General features: G+C 44.7%; 2 protein-coding genes across 5 annotated transcripts in view; both read right to left on the reverse strand.

The window, feature by feature from the left end:
• The window catches only part of LOC132475326 (B-cell receptor CD22-like), an 80001-nt gene extending 66266 nt beyond the window's left edge, over positions 1 to 13735 (reverse strand). Inside the window, exons 1-6 of one of the 3 annotated variants that reach the window (XM_060076451.1) lie at positions 13496 to 13735; positions 13259 to 13338; positions 12275 to 12640; positions 11779 to 12048; positions 11358 to 11630; positions 10385 to 11213 (exon numbers count right to left, since the gene is read on the reverse strand). In XM_060076451.1, coding sequence (XP_059932434.1) covers positions 10864 to 11213; positions 11358 to 11630; positions 11779 to 12048; positions 12275 to 12640; positions 13259 to 13313 — 1314 coding nt within the window. In that variant the 5' untranslated portion in view covers positions 13314 to 13338; positions 13496 to 13735 and the 3' untranslated portion in view covers positions 10385 to 10863. Of the gene's footprint in view, positions 1 to 10384; positions 11214 to 11357; positions 11631 to 11778; positions 12049 to 12274; positions 12641 to 13258; positions 13339 to 13495 lie in introns of those variants that run through there. The other 2 variants (XR_009529861.1, XM_060076452.1) reach the window with 2 other exon arrangements.
• Positions 7401 to 9935, reverse strand: LOC132475348 (B-cell receptor CD22-like). 2 transcript variants are annotated; one of them, XM_060076490.1, is made up of 4 exons: positions 9554 to 9935; positions 9119 to 9215; positions 8967 to 9027; positions 7401 to 8012 (listed from the first exon to the last, which is right to left on the reverse strand). In XM_060076490.1, the coding sequence occupies exons 1-4, from the start codon at positions 9819 to 9821 to the stop codon at positions 8007 to 8009; spliced, it is 432 nt and encodes a 143-aa protein (XP_059932473.1). In that variant the 5' UTR covers positions 9822 to 9935; the 3' UTR covers positions 7401 to 8006. The 2 variants fall into 2 exon arrangements, with proteins under 2 accessions (XP_059932473.1, XP_059932472.1); XM_060076489.1 differs by having other exon boundaries at positions 7401 to 8046; positions 9554 to 9932.
• Positions 13736 to 14423: the final 688 nt, after the last annotated feature.

Below are 14423 nucleotides of genomic sequence, written 5' to 3' on the forward strand. Positions count from 1 at the left end.
GGTCTACTTGTTCCGTCCGGGAGTGGGGAGTGACCTGTCAGCAGTCCTGCCTCAGGACGCCTTCACCGCCGCCTGTTCCCCTCGTTCCTGCCCCAGCCTCGGACATCTCCGGGGTCCCTGCAGCTTACCATGACCTGAGGGAAGCCTTCAATAAGGCTAAGGCTAGCTCCTTGCCTCCTCACCGTCCCTACGATTGTGCCATTGATCTGCTTCCGGTCACTTCACCCCCCAAGGGACGCTTTTAGTCCCTCTCTGCTCCGAGCGAGAGGCCATGGAGGAGTACATCCAGAATTCTTTAGCAGCGGGGATCATCCGACCCTCCTCGTCACCCGCTGGGGCGGGGTTCTTCTTCGTGGGAAAGAAGTCCCTGAGACCCGGTATCGACTACCGAGGACTGAACAACATCACGGTGAAGAACCGCTATCCCCTTCCACTACTCTCCACTGCCTTTGAGCTGCTCCAGGGGGCAACGGTCTTCACCAAGCTCGACCTGAGAAATGCCTTCCATCTGGTCCGCATCAGAGACGGAGATGAGTGGAAGACGGCCTTCAACACACCAACGGGCCATTACGAGTGTCTTGTAATGCCCTTCGGCTTGACCAACGCCCCGGCAGCCTTTCAAGCGCTGGTCAACGACCTGCTGCAGGAAATGTTAAATAAGTTTGTCTTTGTGTACCTGGACGACATCAAGATTTTTTCCCGCAATCTTGAGGAGCACGTCACCCATGTCCGGTCGGTTCTCCGCCCGCCTCCTGGACAACTCCTTGTACGTCAAGGCAGAGAAGTGCAAGTTCCATGCGCCCTCTGTCTCCTTCCTGGGAGGGATATATCATCGTGAAGGACTGCCTGCGGATGGATCCAGACAAGGTCTCTGCTGTGACCTCCTGGCCGGCCCCAGCAACACGGAAGCAGCGGCAGTGTTTCCTAGGGTTTGCCAACTTCTATCTGCGGTTTATCCGAGGCTTTGGTTCCATCGCCTCCCCCCTCTCGGCCCTCACCTCACCCAAGATCCCCTCCCGCTGGTCTGACGAGGCAGAAGACTCCTTCAACACCCTCAAGACTCGCTTCACCACCGCCCCCATCCTTCAGATCCCCGAACCTGAGCGTCAGTTCCTAGTGGAGGTGGACGCATCCGGTGTGGGAGTAGGTGCCGTCCTTTCCCAGCATTCATCCTTTGACCACCCAGCATTCATCCCTTCACCCCTGCGCCTTATTCTATCGCCGCCTAACCCCCTCGGAGAAAATTATATCTTTGGCAACAGGGAGCTTCTGGCGGTGAGGCTGGCCTTGGAGAAGTGCCGGCACTGGCTAGAGGGTACCAGGGTTCCGTTCGTGGTTTGGACCGATCATCGTAACCTTGAGTATATTCAGTCCACCAAGAGGCTCAACTCAAGACAGGCCCGCTGGTCAGTTTTTTGACGGGTTTAATTTCACCTTGTCCTATCGTCCTGGTTCTTGTAATGTTAAGCCTGATGCTCTCTCCCGACAGTTCCCCGAGTGCCCCGACGAGACGGTTGAACCCTCCACCATTGTTCCAGCCTCCTGCCTCGTCACCTCTGTCACCTGGGAGATGGTGGAGAAGGTGCGAGCCGCCACTCTAAATCAGCCTGCCTCCAGTTCCTGTGCCCTCCGCTCCGATGTGCTCCAGTGGGGGCATGCTTCACGGCTCACCCATCCTGGCACCCAGCGGACCCGGGTCTTCCGCCTCCATGGACTGCCCACTGATGTCGTTTCTGATCAGAGGCCCCAATTCACGTCGGTCTTCCGGAGGGAGTCTTGCAGCCTAGTTGAGGCTTCCATCAGCCAGTCTTCCGGCTTCCATCCTCAGTCCAATGGAGAGACCGAGAGGGTGAACCAAGATCTGGAGACCACCCTTCTCTGCCTGGTGAACCGCATCCGGCTTCCTGGTCCGACCAGCTAGTGTGGGTAGAGTTTGCGCATATCACGCTCATCTGCTCATCCACAGGCCTCTCTCACTTCCAATGCGCCCATGGGTATCTGCCACCCCTGTTTCCCGACGTAGAGCAGGAGTCCTCCTGTCCCTCTGCACAAGCCCTCATTCGCCGCTGCAGACGCACCTGGGACCAGGCGCGCACTAGCCTCACCAAATCCGCGGACCGCCACGCTGCCGCCGCCAACAAGCACCGTACGCCGGCCCCTGTCTACCAGACTGGCCACAAGGTCTGGCTCTCCACCCGCGACCTCTGCCTTAAGTTGGAGAGTCGTAAGCTGGCCTCCAGGTTTGTAGGCCCCTTCCCCATCACTCGTGTCATTAACCCGGAGGCGGTACGCCTTCGGCTCCCTAGGTCCATGAGGATCCACCCGACATTCCATGTCTCCAGAGTCAACCCCGTCCAGGAGAGCCCTCTGGCTCTTCCCGTTCCGCCTCCTCCTCCCCGTCAGCTCGTCGACGGCGGTCCGGTGTACACTGTCCGGCGCCTCCTTCGCTCCCGCCGCCGTGGACGTGGGGTACAGTACCTGGTGGATATCGACCCCCTCGCCTGCCCGACTACCCGCCCGGCGACGGTACCCCCAGTCTACCTGATTGCCTGCCGGTTCCCAAACTCTTGCCTGTCCCCGTTTACTCTGCCTGCCCGACCCTGATCATCTGTGCGATCAATAAAACCTTAGGACTCCCCGGTCACCAGCAGTCTGTGCACTTGGGTTCTGCCTAACCCCCCCGTTACAGATTTGTGTTTTGCGGACGTCATCACGTGACACTTTGTGCGACACACTCACCTAGGGGGATGGACAGAATAGGAAGTAAGACGAATGAGAGACGAGGAGTAAAGGTGAGATGAGGGGGGGGGGGGGCATGGGAGAAGGAGTTAGATAAGGAAAAACAAAGGGGGAGGGAGAGTGTGTGAGCAAGATAGAAGGAAAGGGAGGGAGTTAGGGATAAGTAAATGGAAAGGCTGCGTATCGTCCTGGTTGAGATAGAACGAGAAAGACGGATAAAAAGAGAGAGAGAGCAAGTGAGCGAGGCAGAGCAATAGAGAGAGAGAGCGAGGTTGAGATGTATACAGAGAGGTAGACGGACAGAGGGAGAGAGCGTGTGAGGTATGGGTATATAGAGAGAGGGAAAGAGGTAGAGAGACAGTAGGCTCCAGGTTGTGTGGACAGGCCTGTCGTCTCAGGTGATTTATTAAAGAGCGCCGTGGCAGGGAGTGGCGAGAGCAAGCTCTGATTAACCATGGAGAGAGAGGACATGATCCCCTCGATTGTTCATCCTCTAGAGAGACAGAGAGATGGAAGATGAAAAGTACAATTATTGATTCCTGTTCGCCACAGTAGGAAGGTGACATCATCATAATAATAATAATAATAATAATACATTTAATTTAGAGGCGCCTTTCAAGGCACCCAAGGTCACCTTACAGAGCATAAAGTTATCATAAATCGTTTAAAAACAAGACATTGTGGAAAAATAAATAAATAAATAAAACAAAAACAAGACAAAACAAACAATCAAGACAGTGATCAGTTAGACGTTGTGTGCGAGTTTGAACAGGTGAGTTTTGAGTTGTGACTTGAAGGTTGTAATGGTGTCTGACTGTTTTATGTGTGGGGGGAGGGAGTTCCAGAGCCTGGGTGCTGAACAGCTGAATGACCGGGCACCCATTGTAGTGAGTCGTGATGTGGGGATACATAGTAGTCCAGCAGAGGTTGAGCGGAGGGAGCGGGAGGGAGTGTATTCTTGGAGGAGGTTGCAGAGGTAACTGGGGGCTAGGTTGTGGAGAGCTTTGTAGGTGAGGAGTAGGGTTCTGTATTGGATGCGGTAGTGTACTGGGAGCCAGTGAAGTTGGATGAGGACAGGGGAGATGTGGTCAGATGATTTGGTGCGGGTGATGATCCGGGCGGCTGAGTTCTGAATGATCTGCAGTCTGTTGATGAGTTTGGTGGGGAGTCCTGTGAGCAGGGCATCATCCTCATCATTCTCATGTCCCTCAGCTCCACGATGACATCACAGCTCTCAGGCGGCGCATTATCGTCTACGCCGGCGGCTCCACAGCGCGTTGGTCCGTGACACCTTTTTCAGGGCTTAAAATCCATTCTAACCGATATGTAACCTGTGTGAAAATACAAAATCATAATAGTTATTTTTATGAAATAAGTAAATAGTTAAGGTCATGGTGATAATCGTGATAAATACGAATACAATTACAGAAATTATGCATGATACATTCGTAATTACACATTATTTATTAATAGTGACATTTTTCCTCGCCCTTCGCTCTCTCCATCTCGCTCTCTTTTTTCTAGATTTCTAGATTCTTCATCTTTTTTCTCATACTATTTTTCTGAATTTCACATTTTCTAACCCCCCACCAATTCAAACAGATTTCAGCATTCAGGGCTACTTTTCTTTCAGTCTCAGTGGAGGACACATGTATCTCATCAGCAGGTGCCCTTGTAACCAAATCAGCCAAATCAAATCAACATTAGTGGATATGCATGCAATAGCTGTATGTAGCCTATAGAGGGAGCTATCTACAATACAAACCAATGTACAAGTGGAGTAGGTTGCGCTCTCCTTGAAGACCTCCTCTCACATGTCCAGTACATTCAGGCAATGTGTTAAGGGTACGGAACGTGGGGACCCAAGTGCAGAACACAGGAAGTCAGAGACGGGGTAAAGGGAACGGGGTTTGTTGGCGGGCGGGCGATCAGACAGTCAGGGGCTTGGCGACAGGCGGGTAGTCAGGCAGGCAGGGGTCCGGTAAAGAGCAGGCAGTCAGGCAGGCAAGGACTCGACGACAGGCGGGTAGTCAGGCAGGCAGGGGTTCGATGGCAGGGGGAGTACTAGAGAGGAAGAGAGGTGGTTATCAAGGGGACAGGCTAGAGACAGAGTTTCGAGAATACTGGTAGGACCGATACTGACTAGGTAGACTTAACGACGAACTGGCGCCCGCTGGTAGGAGATCCCTGGCTGAAATAGGGAATGGTGGTTGGATGATTGCAGACTGGTGTGTCAGGAGAAGGACCACTGGCGTCAAGTAGCCACTAGATGGAGGTAGTGGACCGACTGAGTGCCCACTGCCGGCCAACTTTTTTTTTTCATTTAGGGGAGGCATATATAGCAGTTCAGGTTGTCACTGTCTGGCACACACCATTCCCACTCACTCCTATCAGATTTTGGTAGTGGTGGTCGTTGCCAGAATGTTATTACCTGGTCACCCAAAATGGCCAATGAATCATACAATAGCATGTAGATATAAAACCCATAGAGTTAAACGCGTATCCTTCGTTTTTTAAACTTGGGTTAGGCTTGTGCATTTCAAGATTTGACCAGGATCCATTCATAGCACCACAATGTTACAAACTACATTACCTATCATCTCAATTAAGTATGCTGTACCACTCTGAGGTCGGGTTGTCCCTGAAAAGAAGATGGAGACATTGTCAAAATAAGTTACCCTGGAAAGCAGATTTAACAAAGATTTAGAAGTTAAAAGTTGAATATCTAAGATAGTATCAGAAGGGGCTTACCCAGGGACAGCATTGGGTCTTGGAGAGTGGACCAGAGAGTAAAGGACCTGGTCTATCTGATCTGATCGGACGGGGGGATCCCACAGGACGTTGAGGCACTTTCAGTTCTCTTAGCAGAGATGTGGGTGGACAGTGAAGGTCATCCTGCTCTTCCTTTGCTTCCCTCTGTGTTGTCTGAGCTGAGCGAATGGTCAGAGCTGAGGTTTTTTGAAACACAGAAACAGGAAGTGACCGATGGGAAGAGAGGACAGAAGAGTATGTATACAAAAACGTTAAACTTCCTGTGTTTCTGGTTCATTTTGTGACCTTTGGTGGGGATTTATGGTCCCAGCATGCAGGCTGGTGTAGGCTTCACTTCTTCAAATGTGTTCCTTTTGCCAACCACTTCTAGGTTTCCTCAAACTGTCCCGGGCTGGGAGTATCATTCTCAAATAGTTATTTATTTGCTTGGATTACACATCATTACCTCCATCTCTCCGTCTGGTCATTCTGCACCCTGGTAGAAGACCCTTAGTTTGTCCTCTTGATCGTGCTGAAGATCTCAACCTAGATCTCACTCTCAACATCAATAGTCTAACTTTTATGGGAATTTTCAACAGAAACAGAATTAATTTGCGGAACCCTCACAAGAAGCATGAAGCACTTTTAACTTACAATATAACAGCTGTGCCTGCTGGTTCCCCTTAATAGCTAATCTCTTAGCAATTATATTTGCGTGTGTCAGAAAGTTCTCAGAGTTGCAGGGTTAGATTAACAGGAACAACTCAAGCAACAACTAGAATTTTTACACGTGGTTTTGAGGTGTGGGCTCGGGGCATTTGTGTGTCTTAGTCAAGGATAGCTAAGTAAGAAATGGCTTCCTGCCTCCCATCTCCACCCCAGTGTCTGGCCTTCCTCCCTGGGAACATGGTTTCTGGAAGCCATCTGTTGAAGAGAACAGAGAGATAAAGAAGCAACAGGAGAAATGTATGGCCAGAGAGAGAGAGAGAGAGAGAGAGAGAGAGAGAGAGAGAGAGAGAGAGAGAGAGAGACTTATCACCTTATCCAGAGGAAGATGAGGAGGGGTATGGGGACCAGTAAGACAGCAACTGTATGTACAGTGATCTGTGATCTGTGATGATGATGATGTGTCTGGAAGATACTGAGTGAAGCATTGAACTGCCCTCCACTATTTCCTGATTACAGGGACCTGATTACACAGATGTGTGTTTAGGTCCAAGTCTTGAGGTCAAAGATGTTAAAAGATGTTAAAGATGCTAAAAGATGATATGTTTATATCAGTGATAGGATAATGCATGAGGAATTTGGATGATTCATATTAATGTTGACAGGGTTATGCAGACTTTAAAGGTAAGGTGTGTAGGGTTTAGTGGTATCTAGTGGTCTAGTAATATTTAGTTGGTTATTCACCAACTGAATAACCCCCCTTTACTTAGTTACTTAATCTGATTGGTTGTCTGAGTTATTAGAACAATATATGGCTGTGCCCATGTTTTGGAAATCAAGCCAAACCAGTCACAAACCTAGAGATAAGGAGATCAGGAATGGTATCAACACATTTTAATGCCGAAACCATCGTAATATTGCATGTGTTGCAATGTTTTCTGGTCCTGCACTCCTTGGGGCTTGTGCAGGCGCACTGACCACTCGTGCTGCCAGACATTTGCAGGAATCGTAAGGAAAATTGTGCATAACCTTTCCGAAGATATCATATGAACATTTTATGAGACCAGACTGCATGTTTCCACATTTTTGAAATGCGTGTTTTTATATATCATTTAGGTTATTTCTTAAACAGAACATAGCCTGGAGGCATGAAAAACACCATAAGCAGTTTAACTTACTCACTAAACATCATATACAAGCACTGAAAGAAGATTATGACAATAAAAAGCACATTTCTCGCGAGGCATGTTTTCAAACACATTTTAATGTCGAAACAAACGTAATATTACATTTTCCACTGAGAATAAAATAAATGTCAACCATGTTTGGTTATCAGTGATAGCAGCTCCCACATCATCCAACAAAGCAATGATAGAAAGCGGGTTTTTTTCTGGCGAGAAGAATATTCTTAGTAACTAACAAACAAAACGAACTATACTCATGCTGAACGAAGATTATGACAATATAACATACAATTGTATTGCTAGAAATTTCATCAAAACCCATTTAATGCTGATCTATATAAAAATAATGTATTTTCTTGGATATTTATTTGATGGTGGTATACAACTCTGACATCTGTTTACTGTCGCTGAAAAGTTAAAGAAAGATAAAGAGAAGAAACTCTTCGACTGGGTTTACTTGATGAGGAAGTCTCAAGCCACAAAGTTTATTTTCGAGAACTATCAAGAGGGCTTACTCAGGGACAGCCTTGGGTATTTTAAGGTTGATGGCAGAGAAAAGGACCTGCTCTGTCTGATCAGACTCTACCAGAGCACCAGCAAACCCACAAGGCACGTCATCCTGCTCTTCAATTGGTTCTCTTTGTGCTGCAGCAGCCGAGCGATTGGTCAGAGCTTAAAGGTTTTCGTACACAGGACACGGAAGAAACTGACGGGGAGAGAGGACAGAGTAGTACATTTAGAAAACACTTTACTCTCAAATGGCTGTTCAGAAGCTCATGTTTTCATGGTTCATTTAGGGCCCGTTGGGGGTGACTAGTGCTTCCACAGTGAAGGACGCTGTAGGTTTCACTTTAGGACTCTTCTTCTTGAACATATTCCTCTTTCTAATCATTGATAGGTTTCAGTGACAGCTTGTAAGATTGTTCTTAAACGTGGAAAAATAGACATCTTTGTTTGCTTGGATTAGACATCAATACTTCCATCCCTCTGTCTTCTCATTCTGTGCACTGGCAGAGGTCTCTCAGTTTGTCAGTTTGTTCTCAGCCTAGATCGCACTCTATATCTCACTCTTGATCTCACAAAAAAAGAAACGTGAAAAAGTTGGCCTAAATGGTCCAACTTGTCTGAGATTTCGGTACTCGTAAAGTTATTTTTGGTATAATTGTATGACCACGGATAACAGCAATGGGCTCGCCCACAATTTAATTTGCCACATAACGCCAGCTACAGCTGTATGGGTAGTCAACTTATTGAATGATAAATTAGAAATGCAACAATAACTTAACAAATGTTGATGAATAGACGTGACTAAACATAACTTTAATACATAACCTCGTCCATTAAAACTTTTCTATCTAAGCGTCACGTTAGTATTATAAAAAATAATTAATGCCATTTGATTTGGTTCCCTTTTTGTGATGGTTCCCCTCTAAAGCTAATCTCTTGGGCATTGTATCAGCATATTGTCATAAAGGTCTCGTAGCGAAAGGGCTAGGAGTTACAGAAACGGCAACCAGTGCAAGTACATGAGATTTTAGAGGTATGGGCTCGGGGTATTTCCACCACACTAGTCGGTAGTGGAAGGAGTAAAGGAGTCATAGTAACAAATAGCATCCTGTCTCTCACCTCCTCCCTGGTATCTGGCCTTCCTCCCTGGCCACGCGCTTTCCTAGAAGCCCTCTTTCTTCTGGGCAAGAGAACAGAGATATAAGAAGAAGAAGAAGAAGAAGAGTTGTTGTTGTTGTTGTTGTTGTTGATGTTGAGAGAGAATATCTCACCTCATCCAGAGGAAGATGAAGAGGAGTATGGTGGCCAGTAAAACAGCAACAGTACCTCTAGCCACAGTTGTTGTAGTCACTGACGATGATGATGTGGCTGAAACACAGTAATTTAACATTTGATTCATGTGAAGGATCAAATAATGTCCATATATATTATGTTTACATTTGTCTAAATGTAACAGATCGACAATTGATGAAAAAAGATTATGGATTCTCTTACTCAAGAGTATTCTTACTCTATAAAACTTGGACACATCTATAACTGGGGGGCTCGTATAGCACCAATGTTAATAAAAGTGGCAACACATTATTTAAGCCAATCACAAATTGAATAGAGCCGTTGCATGAGTCTGTCAATGGGGTTAGTACTCAGGTATTATTCAAGTGTTTGGTCGGTCTTTAAACAATGTGCTATTTTAAAGGAACAATTACCTGTCACATTAAGGAACATCAAAGTTGAATTCTGAAGTCCAACTGCATTACGAGCTTCACAGTAATAATTTCCTCCAAGCTCAGTTGTGATGTTACTGATGGTGTAGTTCTCTCCTAATTCCTCCACTGAGCCTCCATGTTCCCTGAACCAGGTGTAGTTAGCTGCTGGGTTGGCATCACTGCTGCAGCTCAGAGTCACTGAACCTCCCTCCTTTATTTCACCAGGGGGTCTCACGCTCACTGAGGGGGTCTTTGGAGCGTCTGTCATAAGCACAATGATATATTTACATCCTTAAGATACGAAACCGCGCACAAAACTGCAATGTCAGTGGGATACAGAACGCTGTTTCAAATAATAAAATATCCCTGTGAATCATAGTTCACCAATCATAAGCAATACATGAATAGGAGCTTAACAATTTTGCAAGACGGTATATAGCAAATATGTTGACATATTAGACGGTACAGATTTGTATTATTACTATTTAACTTTACGTTTTTTGTTACTATCGTTTTCCACTCACACAGGACATCTATGAAGACCGAGTTGGAGCCCAGATATCCATATTGGTTCTCTGCTTGGCAGCGGTACGTTCCCCTGTCTTTAGAGCTGACTGGGTCCAAGGTATAAGGTCGCCTTGGTTCCCAGTGCAGAGTTTGGTTGTCCCTGAACCAGGTGTAGTCAGCTGCTGGGTTGGCATCACTGCTGCAGCTCAGAGTCACTGAACCTCCCTCCTTTATTTCACCAGGGGGTCTCACGCTCACTGAGGGGGACTTTGGAGCGTCTGTCATAAGCACAATGATATATATTTACATCCTAAAGATAAGAAACCATGCACATAACTGCAATGTCATCTACAGAATGCTGTTTTGAATGATAAAATATGAATGCTGTCGAATTATAAACTATCACTGTGACTCCTAATTGACCAGGCATATAGCAATTTATGAATAGCAGCTAAACATTTTGCAATACCGGTTATAGCAAATATGTTATTAGACAGTAAAGATTTGACAAGCTTCAAATCATAGCTGCCACTGTGTCTTTACTCATGTTGGTTTGTGCGTTACTAATTGTTTGTTGAGTAGATTGAGGCTCTTGTTAGCTACTTGGGGACATGGCCAGGGTAAGCTTTTCAAACTACTGAAAACAGATATGCAGTTTACCTTTGTAAGTGACACTAGGAGCATGTATGCTGGAGTCCTCCTTTGGATATATGTATTTTTTGATTTAACAGATTTCCTTTGTAGTTTCAACTCCTCTATTTGTGTGTTTGTGTGGTTGAATATCCATGTTCCATGTTAATAAATCACTTTACTCTATCAAAGATATCAGGTTTTATGTGGTCTTCCCTCTTCCTAGCGAGGGACGTAACAATTATTATGGTTTTCCACTTACACAGGACATCTATGAAAACCGAGTTGGAGGCAAGATATCCATATTGGTTCCTTGCTTGGCAGCGGTACGTTCCCCTGTCTTGAGAGCGGACTGGGTCCAAGGTATAAAGTTGACTTGGTTCCCAGAGCAGAGGTTGGTTGTCTTTGAACCAGGTGTACTTAGCTGCTGGGTTGGCATCACTGCTGCAGCTCAGAGTCACTGAACCGCCCTCCTTTATTTTACCAGGGCGACTTGGTCTCACAAATGTGCGTTTAGGCCCATCTAGAGGTACAACAAACATGATGTACATTGATATGAACGATATAAAGAAGACATTTGAGGATTGAATGGAATGCAGATTCTTCCATGGTTAGACAAACTTCAACATCTGTGTTATGATGTTATCCTGTGTGTTATTTTACTCACATTTCACATCAATAGAGATGGGGGACGAAGTTTTTGTCCCTAGGTCATTCTTAGCTGTGCAGATATATTGTCCAGAGTGTGAAGACTGGATGGGATGAAAGGAAAGCTGTTGTCCTTGGACAGTGTGTCCGGGGGAATGACCTGTAGTAACCTTGGACCAGGTGTACTTTGCTACTGGGTTGGCCTTGCTGGTGCAGGTCAGACTCACTGAACTGCCCTCCTTTATAACACCAGGGGGACTCCTGACACTCACTGAGGGGGTCTTTGGAGCGTCTGTTGACAGTAATATTACTTTATTAAGCAAATGTTATTATTAACAAATGGTATCAGTAGTACCAGGAGCCTACCCTGTACTACTGGTAGGCCTACCCTGAGGCTGAAGCCTGCCTCAACATGGACGATAGTTCTTAATTTTACTCACATTTCACATCAATAGAGATGGGGGACGAAGTTTTTGTCCCTAGGTCATTCTTAGCTGTGCAGAGATATTGTCCAGAGTCAGAAGACTGAATGGGATGAAAGGAAAGCTGTTGTCCTTGGAAACTGCGTCCAGGGGAATGACCTGTAGTAACCTTGGTCCAGGTGTACTTTGCTACTGGGTTGGCCTTGCTGGTGCAGGTCAGACTCACTGAACTGCCCTCCTTTATTACACCAGGGGGAGTCACTCCCACTGAGGGGGTCTCTGGAGCGTCTGTTGACAGTAATATAACTTTAGTTATTAAACAAATGCTATTATTAACAAATGGTACCAGTAGTGCCAGTAGCCTACCCTGTACTACTGGTAGGCCTACCCTGAGGCTGAAGCCTGCTTCAACATGGACGATAGTTCTTCATTCATACTTAAACTACATGACACAGACACACGCACACACACACGCACACACAGTTGAATAGATTCATTAGTAATCAATGTTTACCTGTCACAGATAACTTCACTCCAGGGTCACCACTATATGCCTCTCCATTGTCTGTTGTAATCTTAAACTTGTATTCAGCAGAGTCACTCTGTCTCAGGTCTTTGATTATCAGTGTACAAGTTCCAGTACAGCTGCTGTAAAACCAGTTACAGCTGGGATCTCCACAGTGGTATTCAACACGACCTGTATAGTCTGTATCATCTTTCAGATCCACTGGCTCATTGTCTATATTAGTAAACCAGAATTCTTTCTCCACTGTATAATAAGGGTATTCATAATTGCAGTGGATTTCAACTGTTGATCCTCTCAAAGCGCTGATATTACTAGATGGGTAAGTAACTGCCCAGTCATCATTACCCTGTAATGCTGTAAAAAACCAACACATTGACAATGATGATTAGGATGAAATGCATGTTCACAAGATACAGATGAGATGGAAGCTATGTGCAGCTCTAACGAGAGATACATGCTGAACACTGAGCTGTCAGAGTAACGTTCAAAAACATAATTTGACACCAACATTATGCAGATAGTGAAGAGTGATACACCTATAGTGATAAAAACAGAGAGACAGCTAGTGCAAAGCCTATAGCTATAGCATGGAGACATCGTCTCACATCTCATCAAGGGATTCAGGGCACAAACACACACAATACAAGGCAGGTGACCAATGCTGACTTCTAACAATAAGTTCACAGACTCAACTTAAGACTACTGAACTTAAATAGGAACTAAATTAACCCGTCAATGTTGTACTGAACACATTGACGGGTTAATTTGGTCAACAAGCCTGTTTAAAATCTCAAATGCAACGCTACAATATTCAGTAAAACAGAACATATTTGTTATTTAAAACAGGTCAATACTCTAGATGTCATTTGATAAATTCACAACATGTTGTTTCACCCTCTCTTAATTTGGGTTGCTTGTCATGCTACCCTTTGAAACAGATCAACTTAATGTTCACAACGTAAATGTACAAACCTGGTACTGACAGAAGGAAAGCTACAAAGCCTCCTGCAGCTGTTCTAAGATTCATAATTTGGTTATCTCAGGGCGTTGTTCTACAGATATAAACAAAATATGCATTCATTTTAACTAACATAATACATAGTCCTATTTTTTGTATTCATTTCATCACATTAATTGGTTATTGTGCTTGATATAGGAACGTTTCATTCTTAAATAAACAAGTACAATTCAAGTAAAAAATATTCTTACTGTAGAGGAGGTAGCTGGTGTGACAGAAAAAGTCTGTGGAAACGTCTTTGCCTGCAGTTTAAGATAATAACTCGAACAAATGTGTTCAAGCTCTTCCTTCCACTTCACACAGTTAATATGAACTGCATGAATACCATGCACTACTGGGCCTCAGAGACAAATGCAAAGTAGAAAGAGGATATTCACCCAGACCACAATAAACAGGCAGTGCAGTTTATCAGCTACCCTGAAAATAACTAGTTGTCACCTACAGTTGACCAGCGGGGAACATATAGCATATTGATGTAGAATATAGTCCTATTATATAGGATAGATGTATAATATAAATATAGAATAAAGATATAAACTAGATATAGGATAATGTTTGATGTAGAATAAAGCCTACAGAATATAAAGAAGATACAAAATATAGAGGTAAAATAAAAAATATAGGAGTTGAATATCATATATATTTAGATTATATATAGTTGGGAAATATATATAAAGACACGATCATATAGATAGATATTATAGAAATAGAATATATATGTATAGAGTTTGAATAGCCTACTAAATAAAATGCGTCAATGTGATAATCTACTGCCACATAGTGGTGAAAGTTGTGATCTGCATTACTTCACAAACATTTGGAATGTATTCATCAACACGTTTATTTTTTAAATGACTAAAATACATGAACCCTCAATGGAGAATTTGGACAGGATACTGAGTATTTCTGTGCCCGTAAAAATGGCTGCCGGAGGTCAAAATACACAATCTTCCTGATATATATTTATTCAACAAGATTCAGATTCATACACATAAACGATTGCTATATTGAGCAAAATAGAGAGGTTGAAATCCATCAGAGCCGTACATTTTCAATATCAGAAAAAAAACAGACTAAACTGTGAAAAGCATTGGCCATGTTGGTCAGTTGGGTGGGTAA

Source organism: Gadus macrocephalus, chromosome 16 (genome assembly GCF_031168955.1).
Source record: "Gadus macrocephalus chromosome 16, ASM3116895v1".
NCBI classification, from domain to species: domain Eukaryota; kingdom Metazoa; phylum Chordata; class Actinopteri; order Gadiformes; family Gadidae; genus Gadus; species Gadus macrocephalus.